A 12,033-nucleotide genomic window follows, 5' to 3' on the forward strand; every position below is an offset into this window, starting at 1 on the left:
CTGTGAATCAAAACCACGCCTATAATCCCAGCACTCGGGAGGCAGAGGCAGGCAGATCGTTGTGAGTTCAAGGTCATCCTGGTCTACAAAGTGACTCTAGGACAGCCAAGGCTAACACAGAGAGGCCTTATCTCGAAAAACCAAAACCAAACCAAAACCAAAACAAAAACAAAAAACCCAAAAACAAAACAAAACCAAAAATGAAAACAAAACAATTCCTTTGCAAGTGTAGTAAGTGCTCTTAACTGCTGAGCCACCTCTTCATCCCCAATGTCCTCCTCTATACAAACTTTTATATAAATATGAGATGTAAAATATTTGCAAATCACATATATGCTAATACATACATATATATATATATGTTGAACCAAGGAACAACAATGCTTTCACTTAAAACTAGGTAAAGGGTGATTGTTTTCCGTACTGGGAACTGAGGGACACATGAATGCCAGGAAAGCACTAGCACTGAGCCCTTAACATGAGCAAAACGACTTAGGTGGGTAGTCTACAGAGGTGATATGCAGCTGCTCGGGAAGCATGTGAAAAGGTGTGCAGCATCACTAGTGAATGGAGAATTACAAACCAAATGCACTGGGCAATACTCCTCTGCCTCCACTGAGATGACTAGTCCTGAGAGAAGGAAAGGGGGATGTGAAGAACGTGGAGAAAAGTTTGGAACCCTTGTAGTTTGTGAAGGAACGTGAGATGGTGTGGCCACTGTGGAAAACAATTTGGTGGGCCACTAAAAAAAAATTATACGGAGGATTCCCATCTGAGCCAGCAAGCCTATGCTCAGGTATGGAGCCAAAAGAAGTGAAAAGAGGTGTTTAAACAGAAACATATACCTGAATGTATATAATAGCGCTATAGTCACGATATCTAAAAGGTGGAAACAACTCAAATGTCTATGAGCAGATGAATCAACAAACAAAGATACATCCAGCTCTTGAATATTATCCAGTCACAGGAAGGAATAAAATACAGATGCATGCTATAACACGGCACCTCCAAAACATTACATGGGTAAAGCAACCAGGCACAGAGAACTATATGTTATATGATCCCAATTACATAAAACATCTAGAATAGGTAACATCATAGAGACAGAAGGCACACTAGTGATGCCAAGGGCAGACTTGAGCAAGCTAAAAATACATATTCGGGAAGTTGACAGTGTTGATGGTTGTATCATATTGTGAATGTCCTAAAATGTCACGAGTTGTACACTCTATGTGTGTGTGTGTGGTGTGTGTAGGTGTTTGTTTGTTTGTTTTTTTAAAGACAATGTTTCTCTGTGTAGCTGGCCTGGACTCACTTTGTAGACCACCCTGGCTTTGGACTCACAGAGATCTTCCTGCCTCTGCCTCCCAGGTGCTGGGATTAAAGGCATGTGCTGGATATATCTCAGAACCACTGGCCAGCTCCATACAGCACGGTCACAAAAGGAGACAGCACAAGCTGGCAGGATGCACTGGGGAGCTGGAGTCTGCAGCACACGCCCAGGCTGGGTAAGGTGGCAGTACTTCGCAGACCCATCCCTTCCCACACATGTCTGACTTTTATGGTTTTGTTTGTGAAATGTGAATTCCAAGAATGTGCTGAACGGTGGAGACTGCTGTCTCTAGTCAGTGAGCATGCATGTGCTCTTCAGATGATTTCAGACTACAAGAGACCCAAGCTGTGATTCCCTCTCACCAGTAGATGTTAAGAGTTGACAGCACTGAGAAGTCGGCATCCAAACAACAGACAGAACCAATTAAGAGGAAATGTCTTCCCATTACTTATAAGGACAGAGCTTAGGTGCTCGTGGGAGACTTGGCCTGATTTCATTTGCATGGCAGAACTGCACCATCTGCCTTTCCGGTTATCTGGAGAATTGGCTGTTGCACAGAGGAAGTCAGAGGGCATACTTCTCCTTCCGCCTTTTTCTCCCTGCTCTGTCCTGAGCTGTCAGAAAGTTCAGAATCACTTGGTCCTCAATTGTACAGGGCTGTCCCTGGCCTTGCCTTACAGCTGTGCTGTGCTCTCCACAGCCACCCTCAAGCCCTGGAGGGGAGAAACCCTGCTGGCCTCCTGACTGCTGGGGCTCAGCCCCAAGCCATTCATGGGCTTCTCAGGTGAATGAATGGTACCTTCCACGATCTGACAACAAAATAAATAGACACCACCAGAGCAGCACAGATCCCAGCACGGCATACCTCAGAGGCTTTGTGGCATTTACACAGTGGTTGAATATCTGGGGAAAATCAAGAGAGATGAACACTTTCTGAGGTACATGAGTGCTGGGGCTTTTGTCTGGGATACAGAACTCAGTGTGTGTGTGTGTAGGCCTTGAGTTCTGTGGTGTTTGGCGAGCATGAGCTTTCGATGTGCGTTGCTTTCATTTATTGTGTTTGGTGGAGAATCTTCTTCCTACTCTTCCTGTAGGAGAATGATAGGGCACAGGCATGAGGAATCATACAGTGCATGTTTTAAATGCGGATGCTTCATTGAAGTCTTTGAGGGTGAGAGGAGTAAGACCCTATTGCCCAAGGAACTACATAGAACATGAAAGCCTAGAACACGGATCATAGAACACGGGAAGACCCAGCTGGTATCGCACACCACCAGAAGAGAAAACTCATCATTATTGTTATTGTGCTGCGCACCCGGTGAGCTCTGCTAATGTCCAGCCTGGCAAGCCGTTCTCACTGGTGAGATAATGATATGAATGCTGTGGGAATAACCAACTCCTTTAGTAGATTTAAGGTCTACTCCACAAGATGGAGCCTGCATTTGGTAACATTGGGCCAAGGACCTCTGGACAGACAGGTCCTAGGCCCTAGGCAAGAACTGATGATAGCTATTCTGCTGAATAGACACAGTATTCGATAAGCTTCTAGTGACCTATCTAGAAGCTTCTAGATTGAAGCATCTCTCAACCTTTGTCAGAGAAGCTTGTTTATAGTAGAAGAGGCTCAACACAGCGACCCCCAGCTGAGGATGGTATAGAGGATAAGAGACTATGTTCAGCAGTAAATGAAACCTATATAATGCACCACCTCAGGGTGCTGGTCTGAATAGGTATGTCCCCCATAGTCTTATGTATGTGAACACTTGACCTACAGGGCGTGGCACTATCAGGAGGTATGGCCTTGTTGGAGTAGGTGTGGCTTTGTTGGAGGAAGTGTCAGGAAGTGTCACTGGGTGTGGGGGAGGGTTTTGAGGTCTCTCAGATGCTCAGGCTACGCCCAGTGTGGCGCACAGTCTCTCCTCGACGCCTGAGGAACAAGATGTAGACCTCTCAGCTCTGTCTCCAGCACTGTGTCGGCCTGGACGCTGCCATGCTTCCCGCCATGATGATAATGGACTGAAAAACCTCTTTCTTTATAAGAGTTGCTGTGGTCATGGTGTCTCTTCACAGCAGTGAAACCCTGACTAAAACACTCTGTGATCATTGGGGGTGAGGTGATAGGAAGAGTGTAAGAACCAGATGCAGAGGACGGCCGCAAGGAAACAGCATCTTCTAGAAAGAGCAGTGCATGTAAGCGCACAGTGGTTGTCCCAACACGCACAAGACCCGACTAAGCCCCAACCAGACAACATTCAGCGTGGAGAGGTCAGCTGGGCACAAAGTTCTACCCCTGGCTGAGGAGCTGTCAGCAACTGCTAGCTACTGGGGGAGGAAGGGTCAGCACACTCCAGGGGAAGACCACACTTTCTAGAATATTTGGGCAGCACAAATTGGCTTTGATGAGAGGGAGGGAAAAAAAAAAAGGATACAGAGTCAAGTGGGAAGAGAACAGAGGGATGGATCTGGAAAGAGTGGGGTGAGACAATGAATATAATTGAATCGTATATAAAATTCTCAAACAACTAATAAAATATATGTTAAAAGAGAAGCTCAGCATAGCTAGTCAATGCTGGTGAACCCACCCAGGATTCGTTTCATAAGAAAGGACAATAAACCCAGCAGCAGTCTGTCATGTGTGACCCGTTCTTACACTGTGGTTTTATATTAAAAATAAAATTGGATTAGCAGTGTTTTCTTGTTAATCTTTCAACCACTCGGAAACGCATACTCAAGTAAACCACTCGATTCTTTCAAGGAATCTAATTATGACACGCAACACTAAAAACCAAGGCTGACTTTGCAGGCTATTCTGCTATTTAGTTTCCTCCCAAGTGATGAAGGGTCCCTTACCTGCTGGTTTGATGGATACATACAATGCATTTCGATATTTACCTAGTACTTTTAATGGTACAGCCTGCTGAGGCTTAGCCCCACTTGTGTCTGCATGGCTCAGGTCATGCTGTTGGAGGCATGAAACGTTAACTCCCATACTTACTTTATCATGAGACTTCTGCCATCCACAGCCTCGCCATCCTTGATGTCATACTTGCTTGTCAAGGAAAGGGAAATCTCAGTTTTTGAGAGCTGATTTAGTGTGTTTTCTTTGTTAGGGTCATTGGGGTCAACTGCTCCTTCCCCTGTAAGGAAAAAAAAGAAAACAGTGTTATTTTTCCAGCCCATGCCTGTGGCGACTGCCTCATACTACAAGATAAGGGTTCTAAGGCTCCTCAGCAATTAGGAGATTTATGGGCCTCATAAAGCCTGCATACTCTACGACATCTGAGGTGGATTTTAAAGTATTGGATCAAAACATTAAAATAACATGGGACATAAATATTCACAAGAGAATGAATGAAAAAATAACTCTGAGTAAAAGGAACTTTTAGAAGACACAGAAAGGACTGCCATATTTGGACAGGTTCACCTTTCATATTTTCTTTCTTTGTGAAACATATTAAGTCCTTTTCATTGTCTCTAAGCCTTACCCTCAGGAAGAACAAACTGTTTTGTAACCCAAGATGCAAGACATGACAGAATTTTGGGGTCCTGGGGCCCTTGCACACATTAAACAGGTGATTTTCCACATAGCAACCCTCTGGCCTTGAGCTCATGAGGTCTTATTGTGTAAGCAGAGGTGAAGGAGCGAACTGATTTTCCCTTTGCCACCGAGCGTCATTTGCAGATAGTTTCTTGGTTAGAAAGGAACTCTTGTCTACCTCCTCCTCTCAGTACTGGGACCCCGGCTTGAACCTGTGCAGGCCTTGTGTGCAGTGCCACAGTCTCTGTGAGTTCATATGTGTATCAGTCCTGTTGCGTTGGAGTGTGGAGTCCCTGTTCCCTTGGAGTTGACTACCGTCTCTGGCTCTTAAAAATCTTCTGCCGTTTCCCCATAGATCCCCGAGGCTTGAGGGGAGGACTTCAATCAGGACATCCCATCAGGACCAAGAGCTTCCAAGTCTCCCACTCTCTGCACATTGCTGATCTGGGGGTCTCTGGGTTAGTTGCCATCTACTGCAAGGCGATCAGCTCTCCTCTCCAGTGGAGTCTCACTGGGTATATTAACCACCCTTCAGGGCACAGGAGTCACTGGCCAACACAAAATGAACTCAACAGTAGGTTTTTAGGTTTTTTTTGGTCTCATATTGCTTTGTTTGAGTTTTATTTATTTAGGGGTGTGTGTGTGTGTGTGTGTGTGTGTGTGTGTGTGTTGGGGGAGATTGTGTATTTGTTTTTCTTTCTTTTTTAAAGACTGAGAAAGAACACAAGGTTGGGCGGGTAGGGAGGTGAAGCGGCTACGGGATCAGTGCTGGAGGGGAGGAAGACATGATCAAAATATATTGCATGAAAAGTTGTCTTCCAAAAAATAAAAATGAGAGAGAGAGAGACAGAGAGAGAGAGACAGACAGACAGACAGACCGACAGACAGACAATGGAAGTTATTATCCTTTAAATGAGCAGCCAGGGCTCGGACAAGCTCTCACCGAGAAAGGACTCCACGGTGGGCACGTCCCCCAGCGACTCCAGCAGCTCATTCAGCAGGTCACTCTTTTCAGTGGCGATGGCGTCCTGATGCTCCAGCAAGAGCTGTGTACACAGACCACAACAAACACAGAGGCAGAAGTCAGTGCCCGCGGCCAGGCAGACCCACAGGCCGAGCCCCCGCCGCCATGCAGACCCACAGGGGGAGTCCCCGCGGCCATGCAGACCCACAGCACCCCCACCCCAGTTCTAGTTTCTCAATATTTGACCCAATATTGCTTACTGATTTTTTTTTTTCTAAAAAGATTTTAGGTATCCTATCAGGATACGAGTGTTGGTTGCTTCCCTCTGTTGCAGGAGTTGGATGGTGGATAAGGAGTTTGCTGTGGGATTGTGTCTCCTCACAATGCGAGAGGCTCCACCCAGGAAGTCTCTCCAACATGACTGCCCAAGCACGGGGATGAACGAGGACCGACACCAGTATACATGCCAGAGTGGATGGGGGAAGCCACGGGGCCTCCACCCGACACAAAGAACTACAGGCAACTAAGGAATGCTTAGAACAGGAGAAATGGTCTGTGGGGAACAGCCCATATATGCACATATGTGCATTCAGTAACAATTAAAGGGAAAAAAAAAAAAAAAAAAGAGGCTCTGAATTTGAAAGAGAGCAAGGAGGGCTATTTGGGAAGGTTTAAAGGGAAGAAAGAGAAAAAGTCTTGAATTTTGTTATAAGCTCAAAATACAAAACGTTTATAACAACAATTTTATTTTTATTTTTAGTTGTGTTTATGTGTATCATGTGTGGGTTTGTACATGTGCCACAGTGTCTGCATAAGCCAGAAGAAAGAATGTGATCTCTGGGGGGCTGGAACTTGAGGCCGTTGCGAGCTGCCGGATGTGGGTGCTGGGAACTGAACTTGGGTCCTCCGCAAGAGCAGTTCCTAGCCACCGAGCCCTCTCTCCAGCTTTGCTTACAAATTAAGCACAGCTCTGCCGGTTATCAAGGTTGTAGCCATACACACAACTTTACCTTTTGTCTCATAGGGAAAAGCCAGTGGCACATTAAGAAAGTGTAGCCAGGGCTGGGGATGTAGCTCACTTGAGTGCTTGCCCACCATGCCTGAAGCCCTGGGGTTGATCTCATGCACTGTAGTAACTGTGTGTGGTGGCACAAGCCTATAATCCCAGCACAGGAGATGCGGAGGCAGGAGAATCAGAAAGGATCCAAAATTCAAGGCCGTTGGAAGGTTTGAGGCCAGCCTAGGCAACATGAGACCATATGAGCAAGAAAACTGCCAGTGGGAAAGGGGTATGTAAAATTCTTCTCAGCACAGTCTTGCGTTGTATGCCTAGCCACTGTGCTTCCCACAGCCGTCACAGCGAACGGGGGAAAGATTAGAAAGTTTGGCAGAAGTTCCTCACCAACCAGTGGCAGCAACTGGAAAGATATGTGCATGTATATCTTCAGAGACAAATTATGTAGTGCCAGAATATTACAGTGCTCTTTTTCTCCCTCTCAGAACATTCAAGCTTTTGGGGCTGGAGAGATGGCGCAACGGTTAAGAGTACTGACTACTCTTCCAAAGGTTCTGAGTTCAATTCCCAGCAACCACATGCTGGCTCACAACCATTTATAATGAGATTTGGTGCCCTCTTCTGGCCTGCAGGTGTACATGCAGGCAGAATACTGTGTACATAATGATAAGTAAATCTTAAAAAAAAAAAAAAAAAGAATATTACAATGTTTCCCCACCATGTAGATGCCAGCAACCAGACTCTTGTCCTCTTCTGCAAGAGCAGCAAGTGCTCTTAACCGCTGAGCCGTTCTCCAGCAATCCACAGCCCCCTTTAAGCCCAAACCAAAGCATGGATTCTGTGGACTGAACTCCGGTCCCACTGAACCGCTTCCCAATAACCCTTCCCTGCTTTTTTTTTTTGTTTTTTCGAGACAGGGTTCTACATTCTTCCCGTGCCCGCCAACATTCATTCTTTTTAGTTTTCCTCCCCAAATAGCAGGCCTGCAGTGAGTCTGAGATGGGCTCTTATTTTGACTTTGATTTAGCTTTCTTCTACCATTAGTGATGTGGAGTTTTTCATGTGCTTATGGACCACTGGTATAGGAACGGTGAGCCTCAGTCTTTGGCTCATTTTCCCATCAAGTCTTTTGACTGCTGTCAAGTTGCACGAATTCTTCTGTACCTTGCAAATACTTTCTCCTGTTGCACAGGCTGCCTCTTTGCTGTGCCCTTTGATACCTGGCTCTCATGTTAAAAATGGATTATTTGAGCTGGGTGTGGTGGTGTAGGCCTTTAGTCCCAGCATATGAGGCGGGGGAGTGTGACTCTACATGAGTAGAGAAACCCTGTCACACACACACACATACACACACACAGAGAGACAGAGAGATAGAGAGAGACAGAGACAGAGAGAGACAGAGAGAACAAAATAACAAACAGAAACTGCATTCTGGATGCAAAATCCTTAGCAAATATAAGACTGCAATTACTTTTTTCTTACTCTTTTAGCTGCAATTTTAATTTTTTGATGGCACTATTCAAAACACAATAACTGTCAACTTTGGTGAAGTTTATTTCTTTTTGTTGACTTTTGAGTATTTTGTGTCATATCTATAAATTCACAGCCTATTCCGGGGTCATGAAGATTTATTCCTATGTTTTATTCCAAGAATTTTATAGCTTTTGTTTTGACATTAAACTCTGTGATTAATTTTGAGACAGTTTCCTTTTCTGATGCAGTTTGAGGAAGGGGTCCAGCTTTATTCCTTGGCATGTGGATTTGAAGTTATCCTAGCATTGCATTGTGAAAAACAGTATTCTTTTCAAAATAGTTTAGCCTTTAATTGAATGGATTAACAATAAATTTGAGGGGTTATTTTTAGACCATAAATCCTTATTATCCTTTCTTTGGTCAATTTAACCCAACTCCTTAATCTGTAAAATCTATGAAAGGCTGTTTAATTATTTTTGAGACAGTGTCTCTCCGGGTAGTCTTGGCTGGCCTGGAACTCACTATGTAGACCAGGTTGGACTTGAACTAACAGTGATCCACCTCTCGAGTGCTGGGATTAAAGGTGGCTTCATCTGAAGGGTTGTTTAATGCTTAATTTTCTAAGCAGTTCCCTAACATGTGCCAATCCTGAGGGCAAGGACAACTTCTTTCTTCTTTTTCTCTCTTCTTTTTTTTCTCCTCCTTTTCTTCTTCCTTCTTCCTTCTTCTTCTTCTTCTTCTTCTTCTTCTTCTTCTTCTTCCTTCTTCTTCTTCTTCTCTTCCTCCTCCTCCTTTTTTAAAAAGTAATATTTTGCTCTGTAGTGCAGGCTAGCCGGGCACTTGCTATGTAACTCAGCCTTAAACTCACAGCAATTCTCCTGCTTCAGCCTTTCTAGGGCTGGGGTTATAGCATGTATCACCACACCAGGAGCTAACTGGATTTTTAGCTGAGGAGTAGTAACCTCAGACGCAGAGCTTCAAGGCCCGGGAGTGAATGCATCTAATCCGTGTTCATTGTACTTATTTTCTTAAAGGGTCTCGTGTGGTGCAGGTTGGTCTTGAACTCGGTATGCAGCCTGACAAGCTTCTGATCCTCCTGCCTCCACTTCCCTGAGCACTGAGGTCACACACGTGTGCCTCCACAATCCACTTCTGCAATGCTGGAGCTCTGAGGGTGCCAGGCAAGTATGGCCAATGGAGCTGGGGCCCCCAGCCCCATGACATTTATTTTCTTCTAAAGTTTCTCTTTGTGGCAGGGAATGCTAATGTCTCATGATAGACATATTTAGCTTTGAAGCAGAAGAGTATGTATCGCTCTTTTAAAAGTGAATGGATTAAAAGAAAGGCACTGACAGATAGTCTAAAGACCAAGTGGCAGGCAGAATCTTGAAAGGTGCCCCCCTCCCCCTTTGTGGGGGAGTTAGAAAAGAAAATCCACAGGGTGATAAATTTATGTCCGAGTTCTCCTTGGAGACAGGCTAGCTGATTTGGCTGCTATCTATCTCTGAAATGGAGGATTTATTATAGGTGGCCAGTGTCTACCCTCTATGCTGTTCATTAAAGAATCTAAATAATTTCCTGAAGACGTCTATCTTACAGAGCTGGTGCTGCAGCTGTTTCTCACAGGGCCAGGAGCACGCACACAGCCAGGGGCTTGGCAGGTCACACAGCTGATGGGTTGTGTCTGCCGCAGACGCCTCCGCGCTCAGACAGCAGACAGGACGGACTCTGCTGTGACGCACTGTCCTGGTACATCTGCTCCCAATCCAGTACAAAGAAACTTTAAGTCACTCACCAGCCCTTTCCCAGGACTTTGCTCTGTTTTCAATTCTCATTAGCACAGGAACGGATTATTTCTCTTTAATGCCCAGCAGTGTGAATGAACACAGTCACATTTTTCTCTCTGCCACCAGTGAGAAAGAAACTCACTCTCAAAGGGAACGGTCCCACTATTTCTGCATGACCAAGATGACCATGTTTATTTGCAATGGATACTGTGCCATCAGAGGGTCAAATGGGTCAGAACTTGTTCTGCTTGTTCATTACAGAGTTATTTCTGGAAGCAATTCATTGCTGGACAGCTTTGTTATTGATCTAGGCAATCTACAGAATGGAGGTTGGTGGGCTCACTCAATTGGTACCTATTGAGAGCTTGTGGCAAATATCAGACAGGCTCCCTGTTCCAACCTTGCAATAACAAAGTCAAAACTGGGCCCGTCTTTTCTCCAAACCCACATTCCAGCTATGAAAGTGCTTAATGATGAACGCTGGGTTTTTCAAGCAGCCAGTTTGCCCCAAGTCTAGGTAGCCTGAGGTGTTGGGGTCTGACTTTTGAAAGGTGGGTGTTTGTGGTGCAGTCCCCAGTGGTGAGTACAGTCCAAAGCTAGGTTTATTCTTCACTGAAATGTCTAGACTTCTAGAACTTTGGTGTGGACCTGAGTCCCCTGGGATCACTAGGATGCACGTTTGGATCTGGGTGGTCTTGGGTGGGGGTACATTTCTAAACCACGCCCAGGACCCTGTTTTAACTAGCAAAGTTAAAAATTGTTCATGAAAATGTTCCTTTCCAAAACCTAATTCCAAGCGGAGCATGATGGCTCATGTCTGTAATCCTACCACTGGGGAAGCCAGCATTGTCTTAACCTGCCCCCCCCCCAAAAAAACCCCAAGTAAATAAATAATATTCTGGCTGAATTAGGTGATGATGTGGTACTGTACAGTGGTGCACACTGGAGGCGGAAGCAGAAGGATCTAGAAGGTACTGTGTAGTGGTGCACACTGGAGGCGGAAGCAGAAGGATCTAGAAGGTACTGTGTAGTGGTGCACACTGGAGGCGGAAGCAGGAGGATCTAGAAGGTACTGTGTAGTGGTGCACACTGGAGGCGGAAGCAGGAGGATCTAGAAGGTACTGTGTAGTGGTGCACACTGGAGGCGGAAGCAGGAGGATCTAGAATTTGAATTCAGTTAGAGCTAGCAAGTGACAGTCTTGTCTTGAAAAAGACAATAAAAATTCCACAAACCAAAACTTAATTCCAATTGCATTTGAAAGAAAAAAAAAAAAAAAAAAAAGGTTCCAATTAGCAACACAACATCTAGTGCCTGGCTTCTCTTCACGGTAAATGAAGGAAAGCCACCCAAGGCTTCCCAGTTCCTTCCTGACGTCACTGTGGAGTGCTGATGGCTGACTGGGATGTTTGCAGAACGAGACACAGGCACTGTGACACAGCACAGACTGAAATTCTAAGAAACCTGGTTTTAGGACAATAGCAGCCATCCTGCAGGAGGAAGGGTGCTTATCTGCCGGCATAAGCCGTTTCCCACCCCTCCCCTTCACTTCACTTGGTGACCCCTTGGCTAAGATTAAGGGATGTATATTCAGCATCGAGAGAGAGAGAGAGAGAGAGAGAGAGAGAGAGAGAGAGAGAGAGAGAGAGAGAGAGAGAGAGAGAGAGAGAGAGAGAACAGTCTCCATTCCCAGGAAATGGCTGCAAAAGTTGAAAGTGCTCCTAAAAGGGGCAGAAGCGGGGGTGGGGGGGGTGTCTAGGCAGCACAGCTCTGGTGGGCGAGGGAATCATTGGCTTGTGTGCTGGTTCTGGGTTTATACTGTAGCTGTGCCATCTTGCATCGCAAAGGTTCACTGTCTTGTTTGGGAAGGGGTTTTCTTTCTTTCTTTCTTTTAAAAATTTTATTTAATTTTAATTTATATGCAT

At 45.3% G+C, this 12,033-nt stretch overlaps 1 protein-coding gene across 1 annotated transcript in view; it reads right to left on the minus strand.

Annotated features, from left to right (window-relative positions):
* Positions 1 to 12,033, minus strand: part of Iqgap2 (IQ motif containing GTPase activating protein 2) — a 282,578-nt gene that overhangs the window by 16,179 nt on the left and 254,366 nt on the right. The window contains exons 29-30 of the mRNA XM_051172543.1: positions 5,815 to 5,917; positions 4,329 to 4,470 (exon numbers count right to left, since the gene is read on the minus strand). Coding sequence (XP_051028500.1) covers positions 4,329 to 4,470; positions 5,815 to 5,917 — 245 coding nt within the window. The remainder of the gene's footprint in view (positions 1 to 4,328; positions 4,471 to 5,814; positions 5,918 to 12,033) is intronic.

The sequence above is a fragment of the Acomys russatus genome, chromosome 30 (genome assembly GCF_903995435.1).
Source record: "Acomys russatus chromosome 30, mAcoRus1.1, whole genome shotgun sequence".
Classification (NCBI taxonomy): Eukaryota; Metazoa; Chordata; class Mammalia; order Rodentia; family Muridae; genus Acomys; species Acomys russatus.